At 37.2% G+C, this 17,182-nt stretch overlaps 1 protein-coding gene across 2 annotated transcripts; it reads left to right on the plus strand.

Moving 5' to 3' along the window:
- Positions 1–1,452: 1,452 nt before the first annotated feature.
- LOC109156240 (methylsterol monooxygenase 2-2-like) lies at positions 1,453–10,027 on the plus strand. Of its 2 annotated transcripts, none has more exons than XM_019304095.1 (8): positions 1,453–1,551; positions 6,636–6,729; positions 7,791–7,928; positions 8,747–8,892; positions 9,060–9,179; positions 9,273–9,485; positions 9,567–9,647; positions 9,740–10,027. In XM_019304095.1, the coding sequence occupies exons 2-8, from the start codon at positions 6,700–6,702 to the stop codon at positions 9,828–9,830; spliced, it is 819 nt and encodes a 272-aa protein (XP_019159640.1). In that variant the 5' UTR covers positions 1,453–1,551; positions 6,636–6,699; the 3' UTR covers positions 9,831–10,027. The 2 variants fall into 2 exon arrangements, with proteins under 2 accessions (XP_019159640.1, XP_019159641.1); XM_019304096.1 differs by having other exon boundaries at positions 1,453–1,547; positions 6,640–6,729.
- The last annotated feature ends 7,155 nt before the right edge of the window (positions 10,028–17,182 follow it).

Genomic DNA, 17,182 nt, shown 5'->3' on the forward strand with positions numbered 1-17,182 from the left:
TGCAACGGAAGCAGAAAAGGCGTTCACCAAATTTTCAGGAAATCTAATTTCACAAACTATAATGTCATGGAAGCAACTGTGTTGGGAAAAACCACAGGTTAATTTCTTTAAACTAAACGTAGATGGCTCAGTCCTGGGTAACTCAAGCAAGGCCAGTTGCGGTGGCTTGATTCGGGACAGTACAGGAAATTGGTGTCGAGGTTTTGTTTATAACATAGGCAATTGCACACCCTTTGAAGCTGAAGCATGGGCCATACTAAAGGGAATTCAACTAGCAGTAGCCAAGAATTGCAACAACCTGATCATAGAAAGCGACTCTTCAAACACAATCAACTACATAAAGGAGAACAGCCCCCCTTTGCATTCCAGCACACAACATCCTCGAGGCCTGCAAAAAAGAGCTTCGCCGTCTTGAAAGATGGCACGCCGTATCAATAGCAAGGGAGCAGAATTCCGTAGCGGATCACCTCGCATATTACTCCAGAAATTTCCCTCCTGGAGTCCACATTTTGAACTCACCACTGGATGATATACTAAGCTTCTTAGAAGATGATATAGCTGGTTTCCCTTCATGGAGATTTATGTATAACTCTCACTGATTCTGAACTGTAAATATTGGGTTTCCCCCTTCTTTAAAAAAAAAAATACTACATTGTAAAGAATTTTGAATGTTTTTAAAAAAATTTATCTGATGAACCGTATATGTATATGTATATGTATTTTAATTTTGTCACGCATATTTTTATTTTATTTTTTATTCTTGATGATCATAGTATATAATTTTGTTATATGGATATTAATATTTTCCGGTGTATTATTGATTATTGGTAGTACTAGTATTTTATATGCGTGAATCGTGATGCGCAAAAAATATATGCCCAATATTAAAATTAAATATTAAAATCTTAGTTATATTATTTTTTAAAATAATAGTGTGTGTGTGTGTGTGTGTGTGTGTGTTTGTGTGTATATATAATTGTATAATTCATATTAATATTTTTGAGATAAAAATTATAAAAATGATAAATTAATAAATATAACTATGGTAACATTTTAATTTAAACTTAAATAAGTTTAAACTTACCATTGAAGGATGTAAGAAAAAATATTGTGTATGCATGTACATGATAATAATAATGTAGAGAGATAACAGAAATTATAACGGCAGAGATATTTTTGTCCAAAAAATTATATAGTACCACTTTTGTAGCATAAGGTAAAAAAAAATTTTAACAGATAAAAGGGACATAAACCAAGAATATAATGTAGATTGAAACTTTTGTAGATATTCGTGTAAAAAAGAGGTATTTATTTATTTTTTTGAGAAAAGAGGTACTCCGTATTTATTAAAAGGGTGATGGAGTTCCAGTGAAATGCGGGTACAAATATTATGTAATCCTTCCTTCTGCATCATATACTGGACATATATAAGAGGCCATTGAGCGCAGATTCCCCTGACACTCTGTTTGGTCTTATGGACTAATGGACCCCTTTCTATCACCGTAGTTCTTTTCTCTCTCCCTCTCGCTCTCTCTCTCTGACGCTCCCTCTCTCTGACGCTCCCTCTCTGTTATAATAATATTATTATTATAATTATTAAACCAAGTTTAGTTAGTTTGTTAAAAAAAATAAGTGGAGTAGTGGGTCATGCATGGCTTCACTACGTGAAGCGTGGCCTTAATTATAGCCGCACATATAGCATCAATTCAGCATTATTACTATTCTTCATTTAGTATAAATAACTTGTTTCTCTTCATTCATTAATCATCAATTTGTCTTATCATTGTTCAAGGCAATAAACATTCTTACTTCTTATATTTCTCTCTTTCTCTATATTATAGATATATTACTATTTAATATATCTTACATTTGGTATCAGAGCCAGTCAACCTTTCAACCCCGAGATATTTTCCGTAGTGAAATATGGCTGCAAATTTCAATATTGTATGGACGGGTCCCAAATTGGACGGGAAACTCGATTACAATTATTGGCAAATTATGATGTCCACACATTTGCAAGCTCAAAATTTTTGGAGCTTTGTTGATCCCGGTCTACCCGAAGGAGCTGAAGCAGGCGCTATACGGCGAGATAAATTGGCCTTGGGTCAGATTCACCAAGGTGTTCATTATTCCATTTTTGGGCAATTAGCTCGTGCTCAAACAGCAAAACAAGCTTGGGACATCTTAAAGGTGTCACACAAAGGAGTCGATCGGGCACAGAAGTCTAAGTTGCAGTCGTTGAGAAAGTTGTATGATAATTGTGAGATGACCTCTACAGAAACAGTAGATGCGTATTTCACTCGTCTTATTGATATGGTGAATAAGATGAGGTTATACGGAGATACAAATGAAGATGGTGCAGTGGTTGAAAAAGTTCTTCGAACTATGCCGATGAAGTATGACCATGTGGTGGCTTCAATAACAGAGTCACACAAAACCGAGCTCTTATCAATTGCAGAGCTGAAAGGTATGGTAGAAAGTCATATTGACAGGATTGCGTCAAAATCAGAACCACTAGCAGAAGAAGCTTTGAAGAGTCAAGTCACCCTTAATGTGACTGGCACTAATCAAAGAGGTGGAGGATCTGGTAGAGGTCGTGGAAGAGGAAGAGGAGGTTCTAGTGGAAGAGGTCGTGGTAACTTCAACCAAGGAAGAGGACGTGGTAACTCCAACCAAGGAAGAGGTGGAGGTAATACCAAACAAGGTAAATTTCCATTTCATTGCTACAATTGTGGCAAGTATGGGCACAAGATTGCAGATTGTTGGTATAATGAGGACAACAATCGTGGAAATCAAGCAAACATTGCTGAAAATACTGCTGAAAAGTCTGGTGAGAGTTCTGAAACTTTACTTTTAGCCAGCGATAGTTTTTCTGCAGATAAGAACATATGGTTCTTGGATACTGGGTGTAGTAACCATATGTGTGGGAAGAAAGAATTGTTTTCCGAACTAGATGAATCAGTCCAGTCTGAAGTAACGTTTGGCAATAAGTCAAAGGTGCCAATTTTGGGAAAAGGTAAAATCTCTATTCAGTTGAAGGATGGTACTCACAATTTTATATCCGGTGTGTTCTATGTTCCTGAACTACACCAAAATTTGTTGAGTTTGGGTCAGTTGTCAGAAAAAGGATATAAGATACATATTGCTCAAGGATTTTGTACCATTGAAGATGCTAAAGGAGTTTTGATTGCAAAGGTAAATATGTCCCAAAATCGACTATTTCCTTTGAAAATTAAGCATACTCTCCTTGATTGCTTTAATTCTGAAGTTTGTGATGATAATTGGTTATGGCATATGCGGTTTGGGCATTTCCATTTCTCTGGGTTAAACTATCTTGCGAGAAAGGAACTTGTTTCTGATTTACCTGTTGTGAATGTCCCTGATCGTATCTGTGAGATTTGTGTGATTGGGAAGAAGCATAGAGATCCATTTCCCGTGGGCAAGTCAAAGAGAGCTACAAAACAGTTGGAGATTGTTCACTCAGACCTGTGTTCGTTGGAGGTTCCCTCACATGGAGGTTGTAAGTACTTTATTACTTTCGTTGATGATTTCAGTAGAAAAACATGGGTTTACTTTCTGAAGCAAAAGTCTGAAGCATGTGATGTTTTCAAACAATTTAAGACTTTTGTTGAAAAGCAAAGTGGTTATGAGATTAAAATCTTGAGAACTGATAGAGGTACAGAATACATTGCTTGTGATAATTTTCTGAAAGAAAAGGGTATTCAGCACCAAATGACAGCCAGATACACTCCACAACAAAATGGAGTGGCTGAGAGGAAGAATAGGTCAATCATGGATATGGTGAGGTGCATGTTGAAATCTAAGGATCTGCCTAAGCCTTTTTGGGCAGAAGCTGTTGCTTGTGCTGTCTATGTGTTGAATAGGTGTCCAACTAAAAGTGTCCGTGATAAGACGCCCGAAGAAGCTTGGAGTGGGAGAAAACCCTCTATCAAATATCTCAAGGTTTTTGGATGTTTGGCATATGCACATGTGCCAGATCCGTTGAGAAAGAAGTTGGATGATAAAGGTGAGAAGTGCATATTCATTGGTTATAGTGACGCTTCAAAGGCTTATAAACTCTACAATCCTGAAACTAAAAAGGTTGTTATAAGTCGTGATGTCACTTTTGATGAATATGGTGCCTGGGATTGGTTAGCTAAAGATGAAAGTTCAGTTGTTATTCCTGTTGTTGAAAATATTGTTGATGAGCAACCGATTCCAGATAATGTCCAGTCTCCTTCACAGCCAGAGTCGTCAGTTCGGCGATCTCAGCGCGAGCGCCACTTACCAGCTCGCTTGCAAGATTATGTTTTGGGTCATGATAATGACCTGTCTGATGAAGAGATTGTTCAATTTGCTCTCTTTGCAGATTGTGATCCTTTAACTTTTGAGGAGGCTGCTACAGAAACTCATTGGCTTAAGGCGATGGATGAGGAGATACGTGCCATTGAGAAGAATGGTACCTAGGAGTTAACAGATTTACCTCCTGGAAAGAAGCCAATTGGAGTGAAGTGGGTTTACAGAACGAAGTACAAGTCAAATGGAGATATTGACCGTTTTAAGGCACGGTTAGTAGCAAAGGGTTACAAGCAAAAACCAGGTATTGATTATTTTGAGGTTTTTGCTCCTGTAAGTAGACTTGATACAGTTCGAATGGTTATTTCTCTTGCTGCTCAAAATGATTGGAAATTGCATCAAATGGATGTCAAGTCTGCTTTTTTGAATGGTTTTCTTGAAGAAGAAATATATGTTGAGCAACCTGCGGGATTTCTGAAGAAAGGGGAGGAAAATAAAGTGTACAGGTTGAGAAAAGCCTTGTATGGCTTAAAGCAAGCGCCTAGGGCATGGTATGGTTGCATTGACTCATATTTTGTTGAAAGTGGTTTTATGAGATGTCCTCATGAACACACTTTGTATGTCAAATGCACAGATTCTGGTGATATTGTTCTAATCTGTCTGTATGTTGATGATTTGGTTTTTACTGGAAATAACTTGAAACTAATCTCAGAATTCAGGGAGGCACTCATTAAGAGGTTTGAAATGACCGATATGGGCCTTATGTCTTACTTTCTTGGCCTTGAGGTTGTTCAGATGGATGGTGGAATCTTTATTTCACAAAAGAAGTATGCTGCTGATATTTTGAAAAAGTTTAAAATGGAAAACTCCAAACCAGTTTCAACGCCGTTAGCTGAAAAGTTAAAGGTGTCCAAAGATGAGTGTGGTAAGAACGTGAATGTTACATCTTATAAAAGCTTAATTGGGAGTTTGAGGTATCTGGTGGCAACAAGGCCAGATATTTCTTTTGGAGTTGGGATACTTAGCAGATTCATGGAGGAACCAAAAGAATCACATTGGGCTGCAGCAAAGCGAATTCTGAGATATGTGAAAGGTACGAGTAATGATGGAATCTTTTACTCCACTAATGAAGATGTGAGACTTGTTGGGTACACAGACAGTGATTGGGCTGGAGATATTGAGACCAGAAAAAGCACGTCAGGGTATGCCTTCTATCTTGGTTCGGCCATATTTTCTTGGTCGTCAAAGAAGCAGCAGATTGTAGCACTTTCAACCGCAGAAGCAGAATATATTGCAGCAGCAAACTGTGCTACTCAAGCAGTTTGGCTGGGGAGAATTTTGGAATTCTTACAACACGAGCAGGAAGCACCTACAACTATTTTTTGTGACAACAAATCAGCAATTTCGTTGTCCAAAAATCCAGTCTTTCATGGTCGCAGCAAACACATTGATATCAAGTATCACAAAATCAGAGAGTTGGTTGTTGAAAAACAAATCAACATTGAGTATTGTTCAAGTGAATGTCAAGTTGCAGATATCTTTACGAAGCCGCTGAAGACAGAGATATTTCTCAAGTTGAAGAAGAAAATTGGGATGACCAATATATCCAACTTGGTTTAAAGGAGGCAATGTTATAATAATATTATTATTATAATTATTAAACCAAGTTTAGTTAGTTTGTTAAAAAAAAATAACAGGGCGTTTGGTTTGAGATGGGGAATTATGTGGGAAAGGAATTGTAATTCCATGGGAGTTGAATTACTGGGAATAAAGTGGAAATTTAAATTCCAGTGTTTGGTTGACAAGAATAGAATTACTGGGAATTTAAATTCCAATGTTTGGTATACATGGGAATTGAAAGGGAATAAGTAGTATAAAGTCAAAAATGTCCATTATTGTTGTTAGACATTAATTTTAAGTTAAAAAAGGAATGGGTAATTTTGACTCATCACTATCTTTTTTTTCCCAGGAATTAAAATCCCAGGGGAGGACATGGGATTTTAATTCCATGAAAATGGGGAATTGCAATTCCCTTCAACCAAACTACGGAATTTAATGGCCTTTGGAATTCGGTGGGAATTAAGTGGGAAGGGAATTTAAAATCCCTCCAACCAAACGCCCTGTAAGTGGAGTAAGTGAAGCGTGGCCTTAATTATAGCCGCACATATAGCATCAATTCAGCATTATTACTATTCTTCATTTAGTATAAATAACTTGTTTCTCTCCATTCATTAATCATCAATTTGTCTTATCATTGTTCAAGGCAATAAACATTCTTACTTCTTATATTTCTCTCTTTCTCTATATTATAGATATATTACTATTTAATATATCTTACACTCTCTCTCTCTCTCTTTCTCTCTCAGTATTGTGTTGAGATCGAGTGACTCCTCGCCGTTCGGCATGGCCTCGATGATCGAATCTGCTTGGTCGGTGAGTTTTCTGCTTCTTTAACGCTCCGATGAAGTGTTATATCGCCCCGCATTCGGTTTTTATCTGATTCTCTATTGCGGCATTCAATCGCTGCGACTCTTGGATCTGCTTAACTCGCAGATAGCGGCATTGTTTGTATCGTCTGCTTTTAACGCTTTTTGGTTTTGAACTGTATGATTTGCCTGCTGGATTTCCTATAAATGCAATATGAAAGTGGTAGTGAAAGCGAGTTTTAGAAGCTTCCGTAGCCGATTTCTCGATACGAAGTTGATGTTTCGCGAAGTTCTGTATGTGTACTGATAGATTTTGGTCTTTTGTTTATATATATAGTTTCGTTTTTTGCTTTGAAAATGTTTTTCCTTCTTCATGCATAATGTGTTAAAAACAAGTAGTTGTGATGTGAATTTTTATGGCAATGTGACATGTTTCTCATCATTGATTAAAAATTAATGATGCAATTTGTGTCGTTGACCAGCTACTGATGATGCGATTCTAAAGTTGTCTTCAGTTTGAATCATTATTACTTTATTCTTTCCTTTGATTGCCCGCATTCCATTTCTATCACTAATGGAAGTTAAGCAGAACTATAAGAAAAGAAGAGATGATCAGGAACTCAATTTTGGGACAGGAAGTTTGTGAAAACAGATTGAGAATTAGACTGGTTTTCAACCGTGCCTTTAGATTTCATTGCTTTGTGGATTATGATATATAATATACTTCATCATAACATAAAAACTCTGTAGATTTTTCACTCAAGGACCTAGATCATGAACCCACTTAATTTTGCCTAAAACATAAATTATTGTTAGTTTTTCAACAGTGAGATGATATATGTCCTGTTGAGGATTTATTTATGATCAGATTTGTTGATTAGCATTGGGGTAGCCTGTTACTTGTAGTTCCAGTGAAAAAAAAATAGAGGAAATAGGTAAAAGGAATAAGCAGTGTAATTTCTATTTTTGTTTATACACAGGTCTTTTGGTAGTCTAGACATTTATTTGCCTATATTACTATCAAGTGTCTAATGCCCATTCAAAGAATTTCTTTTCTTGATTTTGCAGTATCTTATTACCCATTTTAGTGACTTCCAGTTGGCTTCCCTTGGAAGTTTCTTTCTTCATGAAAGTGTCTTTTTCTTGTCTGGGATTCCCTTCATATATTTTGAAAGGTCAGGAAGGCTGAGCAAGTACAAAATTCAGGTGAGTGTTACTTTTATACTCTGTATTTTATTTTTGTGATGTAACAGGATGACAACTATTTGTTTTCCTCACCTTGTTTTTTTTTTTTTTCAACCCACCCCTCCAAAGAGGGTGTTGGGTGGTTTTAATTTATCTCAACAAAATACTACAAAGGAGATGAGGAAACATAAAGCCAGGGAGTACTAACCCCAAACCGTTTCACAGCTAGGCTGTGAAAATAGGGACAGACCCCAATAACCCATCTTCAAATTGATAAACATTCCAAAGTGTGCTAGAAACAATTCAATCGAAGTGTCTTGCATTTCTTTTTATTTTTGTTTTTGAGGATAGGAAGTCTTATCATGGATTTGTGGTGATAGGACTTGTCATGTGCATTCATTCATGTGATAAAATTTAAAGAAATTGGCACTGTTTCATGTCTCAAACTAACCAATGGTTATTCTGACATTTTGTTAAGAAATCCTCTTTACAAAATTTAATTATAGAGGGAAAGTTCTCATTGAATGCTTAGTTTGAATCTTGTGACACACACACACGTGTGTGTGTGTGTGTGTGTGTGTGTATATTCATTTTTTAAGATATTGGGGACAGGGGTGGGGACGGGGCATATCCCCCCCACCCTGTTGACATCTCTATTTCTAGGTGTCTTCATATTTTATGCGAGGCCAGTAACTATTTCAGTGGACTTCTTTATGTTTCTATCAGCTGGCATTTGGATTTAGTTTCTGAAAGTAGCATTGTTTTAATTACGAAAAGGGAAAGCCACATTCTTTGTCCAAGATAAATTGTTTAACTTTATGACCTCATGTTTGGTGCAGACAAAAAATAATACCACTGCAGCTCAGGAGAAATGCATCACCCGCCTGTTACTGTACCATTTTTGCGTTAATCTCCCTGTAATGGTTTTATCCTATCCTGTCTTTAGATGCATGGGAATGCGAAGTAGTCTTCCCTTGCCATCCTGGTATTTACGAGCTCTTTCTGAACTAAAACATAGTTGAACAGACATAGCACAATTAAATTTTCCCACTGTTGCCTGATACTTGTATTTCTTTTACTCTTTTATATGTATGTATACACTTTGCATAATTTATATATTAATTATGTACTGTGAACCTTCTACTTTTGCAGGAAAGTTATTTCAACTCAAATAATATTCTACTTCATCCTGGAGGACTTTGTATTCTATTGGGGGCATAGGATTTTACATACAAAATGGCTCTACAAGCATGTTCACAGTGTCCATCATGAGTATGTAGAGAGCACTGGTTTTTAATTGCTTTCCACTCACATCTACATTTTTCTATCCAAGTTCTTGTTGCTATTTAAATTTTTGGATCACAGGTATGCAACGCCATTTGGATTGACTTCTGAATATGCTCACCCCGCTGAGATTCTCTTCCTTGGATTTGCTACAATAATTGGTCCTGCAGTCACTGGTCCCCATCTGATTACACTATGGCTATGGATGGTACTTAGAGTCCTTGAGACAGTTGAAGCACATTGTGGTTATCATTTCCCATGGAGTCTCTCAAACTTCATACCTGTATATGGGGGGTTCGTATATAACTTTTGTTTTCGTATTACCTTTTGTTCTTAGTATCTATATCAACCGTAAACTTGTTGGTTGGCTGCCAGGGCTGATTTTCATGACTACCATCACCGGCTGCTATATACCAAGTCTGGCAACTACTCTTCAACATTTATTTACATGGACTGGTAAGATGTTTCAAATTTCAATCAAGTTTAACTAAACCGTACCACTGGTAGTAAGATGAAGAAGTGAAATGCTCGTGTCTCTCTCTCGTCAGGATATTTGGTACTGACAAAGGTTACAGAAAACTGAAGGCACTAAAGGGCAGTAGTGGAAATGAAGCTGACAAAAAAGAGATAGAGAAGTGATAAAAGTTATGGTGGCATGAGGAGATAGGGTGGTTCTTTACCTGAGAGCTGAGCGATCTCGGGGGATCATAATTGTACCCCGGCCAGTTTCACGTGTGCAAACTAGTTGTGTCCAGTTATGGTTTTGACTGTATTATGTGCTATTGGGAATGAATTAGAATATTTTTCTTCATTTTTAAGGTGAGTTTTCCACAAAATATCTCTCATCTCTTCCTTGCACGCATTCATTCTCTGCATGCTGTGCTATTGCTGTACTGATCGTTCGCCAGTGTCCAGGGTACATACATGAGGTTTAATTTACGTAAAATGTGTCTGGTTTGCTTCAATGGAAGACCAAGCCAGCTGGTCAATATTTTGATATTTGAATTCTAGGGTTCTTTCTCTCAAACTACGTCCTAGACCATCCTAACTCTACTCTTACTCCGAGCTCCACTCCAAAGATTGAAAGAAAATAAAGATGGTGTATTATATTAATAAATAAAAGATATAGGGAGACAATTAAGATTGAAAGAAAATTAAGGGGGTGTAATAATAAATAAAGGTATAGGGATACAATTCATGAGGGTATATAGGAAGGACGCACAAGAAAACTTTGGAAAATAATATATGTACTCTCATAATTCTCGCTGAGTATAATTCCTCCCATGTATAATACCTAATAAACAAAGAAAGATAGTAAAATTGCATAATTGATAGAAATGAATTTAAAACTCATAAATCCTATAACGAACACTATGAAAATTTTATTTTTGATGCATGAAAAGAAAAATTATTATCCCGTATAAATTTCTATATAAAAAATGCATTAAATTTAGTAGAATTGTATTTCAAAATGATTACATTATATTTTTAGCAAATGCAAATAGCTTTCCTTTGATAATTTTTTAACGTTTTAATTAGATTTTTAACATTGATACAATAATAACTGAAATGAGAATATTTTGTTTACAATATGTTAATAATGCATGTATTACATATATACTATTAATAAAAACAAAATCTTTCATTTTAACTTCCCGCCCAAATAGTCTTATGTTTGTGTAATATTGTAAAATAGTGTAATACAATTCCTAATAGAATATATTATATTGTTTCCTACTTTCCTATTCGTACTACAATTCTACATTAAAAAAAAAAACAAAAAATTCTGTTATTAATAATCTATACTGCTATACTATTATTAAAAAAAAAAAATCTTCATTTTTAACTTCCCGTTCAAACACTTAATAATAATAAGGTTAGCAGTAAAACAAACATGGAAAAGAATCTATAATTCGAGCAACCATAATGTTCTAAAATTATTTTTACGCGTTATTTTACTATAAATCTAATTAATAGGAATATAAGGAAGATTTTGCAACCAAAAAAAAAAAAAAAGAATGGTTATTAATAATCTATACTTACTATATATAAAAATAAAATCATCCATTATAACTTCTCGCCCAAAACAATCCTGTACTATTAAGATTTGTGTATTATACAATTCCTAATAGAATATATTGTTTCCTACTTTCCTATTCCTATTACAATTCTACATTAAAATTCATATTCTTCTCCCAAATTAAAATTCCTATTCTAATATTATAAAATAGTGTAATACAATTTCTAATAGAATATATTTTTTCATACTTTCATATTCGTACTACAATTCTACATTAAAATTCCTGTTAGTAATACAATACAACAATATTAAAATTTATATTTCTATTCAACAATATTATATTATTATTCTTTTTCCCGTTAAAAATTATAATCTCCATTATTAGTTTTATAATTTTTCGTTAATTCTACCATTAAAACTCAACTGCCTGACCGAATTATTAAGATTTAAATAAAAAATCCTCTCTCTCTCTCTCTCTCTCTCTCTCTCTCTCTCTCTCTCTCTCTCTCTCTCTCTCTCTCTATATATATATATATATATATATATATATATATATATATATATATATATATATATATATATATAAAATGAAGGTATAAAAGTATAATTGCACAATATTAGTATAATTACCTAATAATTATTATGGTAATTAAAAAATTAATTGCACAAATATTAGTATACTTAATTAATAATTATTATGTTAATTAAGCTAATAACTACAAGGATATTAGTATAATTACAATTAAACATGGGTCGTTGGATTGTTTTTTATATATAATAATTACAATTAATCCATTCATATATAGAGGAGGAGGAAACAAAAAAGTAAAGGCGATATGGTAAAAAGGAATATACTTAACGTATAAAAGTAGGCAGAAGGGTCAAATAGACCCATATACTAACATTGATTGTTTATCAAGCACCATGAATTAAAATATGGTCCATCTAGGTCATTATACTCTCAATTATTTTTCATCTAGAATTTTTAGCAAGTTTCTAACAAGTAACTTATCTAATTTGCTTACATGAAAAAATAAAATAAAAACAAAATGCTGACATGTTATTTTTTACATCTAACTTATTGATTTTGTCACTTTTTCGACAGAAAATTTAATTTTTTTTACTTATTTTCAGATTATGTTAATTTCTTCTACGATTTTTTTTTAAATAGTGAATCTATTTTTCCCGTCGGCTGTGAAATAAGTATGTTACCGCTTTTGTGGTTTTTGAACCCATTTATTGGCATTGACATTGGTTTTTATTTTGGTTTTGGATGGTGCGTTTATGAGACTCTTTGGTACACACCTGAGATTGAGGAGCTTGGAAAAAAGCTGGTTAATAGACTAAGGGACAACGATGATCTGTATATTGCTCTTCATTTGAGGTATAATAACTAACACGACTTTTGATTTAATGTTTGAGGTTATTAACCGACTTCCTTTGAGTGTAGATACGAAAAGAACATGCTTGCGTTTACTGGTTGCAGCTGCAATCTAATTGAAGTAACAGCTAAGGAACTTCACGTTATGAGGTATAATGTACAGCAATGGAAAGAGAAAGAGATAGACAACGAAGAAAGGAGACTTTCATATATCCTCGAGTAAGTGGTCATGTTTTTGAAGGCGATGGGGTACCCCTCCACGACAAAAATATACATTTTGCAAGGCAAATTTATGGTAACAACAGCATGGATGCATTCCGCTTAGAATACCTCTACGTGTTTTCACACTCAACACTCGCAACAGAGGGGGAGTTGGAATCTTTCAAGCCATATAAAAAATAACATAATCCTAAAATACTTTAAAAAAAATGATTTTCTACATTAAAAAAATGACAAAACAACAAGTTAGATGAAAAAAATAAGAATAAATACCCAAAATGGTCCCTCGACTATAGCTAAATTCACAAATTGGTCCTCGACTTTTAATTTTAACCAATTAAGTCCTTAAATTTGCAATTTTAACACAATTTGGTCCTTTGTCTATTTGACCGTTTGTTGACTGCACTTTTTAGGATATATATGTAATTTCATGGTCCATCGTCGATTTTTTAAGGTTCCGGTTGCATTTCTAGACCGCATTGTTACATTTGAATCCACTGTCGGCGCTGCACCCCATGCCGGAGAGATTATAGCTTTTGATAGATAGATCACCGAAGTCCCTGGAGTGGCTATTCGAGAAAGCTGTGACTCCAAGCGATGTAGGCAAGCTGAACCGGCTTGAGATCCCCAAGCAGCAAGTGGAGAAGCACTTCCCCCTTCCGAAACGGCGTTGTCACCTCCAAGAGCGTTCTCTAAGCTGAACCGGCTCGTAATCCCCAAGCAGCAAGCGGAGAAGAACTTCCCCCTCCGAAATAACGATGTCACCTCCAAGAGCGTTCTCTTGAGCTTTGCATGTGAAACTACATATATATCCTCAAAGATCGCAGCCAACAAACGGTCAAATAGATGGAGGATCAAATCGTGTCAAAATTGCAAAGTTAAGGACTTAATTGGTTGAAATTGAAAGTCGAGGACCAATTTGTGAATTTAGCTATAGTCGAGGGACCATTTTGGGGGGTGCAAATCAAATTCCAACTACACGAGATAGAAAAAATCAAGCCTGAGCTCGTGTGCGCCGGCACCTGCGGGCACGAATGTCGTCCGGAAATTGGCTGGCCTTGCGAGCTAAGTTATGCCGAACTTCGGTATCATTTTCCAACATGCCACTTGTAATTTCGGCTCCCCACAGCAGCAGCAAGTTTCGGCCATATATGGCCGAAACATGTCCAGTACTTTCGGCCACACATTTCGGCTCCCCACAACAGCAGCAAGTTTCGGCCATATATGGCCGAAACATGTCCAGTACTTTCGGCCTTGTGGCCAAAATGTCTTGAACAGGCCGAAAGTTTCAGCCTTTGGGCCGAAACTGGGTGAGGTCGAAAGTTGAGACCGAACCCTGTACTCCAACGGTCTGGAATCCGAAAGTTCTGACTGTTATGGGGGTTGAATTCATCTGTTACGGAATTAATATCCTATTAACTCCAATTTTGAATTCTGAATTCAATTCTCAGGTAGTGGCCTGCTGTTATAGCTGTTCGAGAGCCAACTTTAAAGTGTCCTAATAAAAGCTATTTAATCCTTCAACCCTATATAAGAGAGGGTAGAGGCAATAGAGATTAACACAGAAAAATATAGAACACGAAAGTTCATCATTTTTAGCCTCAAAACCTCTCTGCTTCTACTCCTTCTTCAAGCCTTACTGTGTTCATAACCGTGTCTTGCTCGCCGGATTCCTTGTTTGAATGCTCAAACATTGAATCACTAGCAAGTTTTATCTTGGGAAGCCTAGGCCACAACGCTCCTAGCATCTTTGGGAGGTAGCAAATAAGGTTTTAAGGAAAGAGTGCTCACTTGACTCTTTCAAAAACCCAACACCAAAATACTTGCCAAATTTCTTCATCTTTCCTTCCCTTGTTTTTCCAGAAAATAATAATCTTATTTTTTATTATTATTTGTTTTCTACCAACGGTTCCAACAGTCTTAAAACCTTAATTGTTTGTTTTCCCGTTGGTGGTCTTCTCCGAATTTCCTTGAAGAAAATGGAGCATCCCGTATTGCCAATCGATGGGGAGGATAATGTTGTTGCAGACAACAATGGAAGAAACGGCAACAATAACGTTGTTGCGAACAACAGTGGAAGAAACGGAAACAATGTTGCTAATTCCCAAGCTACACCAGTGAACGTTGGTTCACAAGATGGTGGGAGCACTGAGGGATATATTCCCATGTCTCGGGTACCTTCGGTACCGAGTGGTTCGGCTGAAAAGCCGGAGAAGTTCACCGGTGTTGGTTCGAACTTCAAGAGGTGGCAACAGAAAATGTTGTTCTACCTAGCATCTCTCGGCTTGGCAAGGTTCTTGTCCGAGAGTGTTCCTGCGTTGAAGGAACAAGATGCACAATCCGTGATGGCAGTTGGCTATTGGAAGGATTCGGACTTCCTTTGCCGAAACTACATCCTTAATGGATTGTGTGACACGCTATATGATGTATATCCAAAGATAAGCACATCAAAAGCGTTGTGGGAAGCTTTGGATCATAAATACCGAAGTGAGGATGCTGGGTCAAAGAAATTTGTGGTTGGCCGATTCCTCGACTTCAAAATGGTTGATTCAAAAACTGTGCTAAGTCAGGTAGAAGATTTGCAGTTAATCTTCGATGAGATCCGTGACGAGGGAATGGTGCTAAGTGAAGCCTTCCAAGTGGGATCTGTGATCCATTTGTTGCCTCCAGGTTGGAAGGACTTCAAGAACTACCTTAAGCATAAGCGAAAGGAGATGAATCTAGAGGACCTGATCCAGCGACTCAGGATTGAGGAAGGGAACAGGACGAATGATATGAAACTTCCTATCGTTGTTGGCGCTAAGGCCAACGTTGTGGAGCACGGTAAGAACTCCAAGAGGAACAAGAAGGACAAGCAAAAGCTAGGTCCGAAAGGTGACGTTACCAAGAACAAGTTTCCTGGTGAATGCAATAATTGCTACAAGCATGGCCACAGAGCATTTGAATGCAAGGCTCCAAGGAAGAAGAACAAGAGTTCTGAAGCCAACATTGTTGGAGATAGCAATCAGAAAGAGGTCGAGATTAGCCTTTCGGCTATGGTAACCGAAGTGAACCTCGTGGGCTCAAACCCTCGTGAACGGTTCATTGATACCGGTGCAACCAGGCACTTGTATTGCAACCGAGAGATGTTCAACACCTTTGAGACCGTTGAGGGTGAAAAGGTGTGGATGGGAAACTCTGCTCAGTCTGCTGTGGAAGGCATGGGCAAGGTGGTTCTGAAGATGACTTCCGGGAAGGAACTGACGTTGAACAACGTGCTGTATGTTCCTGCCTGAGGAAGAATCTTGTGTCTGGCTCTCTGTTGAACAAGCATGGCTTTCGCATGGTGTTCAAGTCAGACAAAGTAGTTCTGTCCAGGTTAGGGATGTTTGTTGGTAAAGGATATGTAACTGATGAGCTTTTCAAGTTCAGTGTAACTCCGGTTATCAAGTAGTTCTGAATGCAAGGCTCCAAGGAAGAAGAACAAGAGTTCTGAAGCCAACATTGTTGGAGATAGCAATCAGAAAGAGGTCGAGATTAGCCTTTCGGCTATGGTAACCGAAGTGAACCTCGTGGGCTCAAACCCTCGTGAACGGTTCATTGATACCGGTGCAACCAGGCACTTGTGTTGCAACCGAGAGATGTTCAACACCTTTGAGACCGTTGAGGGTGAAAAGGTGTGGATGGGAAACTCTGCTCAGTCTGCTGTGGAAGGCATGGGCAAGGTGGTTCTGAAGATGACTTCCGGGAAGGAACTGACGTTGAACAACGTGCTGTATGTTCCTGCCTGAGGAAGAATCTTGTGTCTGGCTCTCTGTTGAACAAGCATGGCTTTCGCATGGTGTTCAAGTCAGACAAAGTAGTTCTGTCCAGGTTAGGGATGTTTGTTGGTAAAGGATATGTAACTGATGAGCTTTTCAAGTTCAGTGTAACTCCGGTTATCAAGTAGTTCTGAATGCAAGGCTCCAAGGAAGAAGAACAAGAGTTCTGAAGCCAACATTGTTGGAGATAGCAATCAGAAAGAGGTCGAGATTAGCCTTTCGGCTATGGTAACCGAAGTGAACCTCGTGGGCTCAAACCCTCGTGAACGGTTCATTGATACCGGTGCAACCAGGCACTTGTGTTGCAACCGAGAGATGTTCAACACCTTTGAGACCGTTGAGGGTGAAAAGGTGTGGATGGGAAACTCTGCTCAGTCTGCTGTGGAAGGCATGGGCAATGTGGTTCTGAAGATGACTTCCGGGAAGGAACTGACGTAGAACAACGTGCTGTATGTTCCTGCCTGAGGAAGAATCTTGTGTTTGGCTCTCTGTTGAACAAGCATGGCTTTCGCATGGTGTTCAAGTCAGACAAAGTAGTTCTGTCCAGGTTAGGGATGTTTGTTGGTAAAGG

This window comes from Ipomoea nil, unplaced genomic scaffold (genome assembly GCF_001879475.1).
Source record: "Ipomoea nil cultivar Tokyo-kokei standard unplaced genomic scaffold, Asagao_1.1 scaffold2705, whole genome shotgun sequence".
Lineage (NCBI taxonomy): Eukaryota > Viridiplantae > Streptophyta > Magnoliopsida > Solanales > Convolvulaceae > Ipomoea > Ipomoea nil.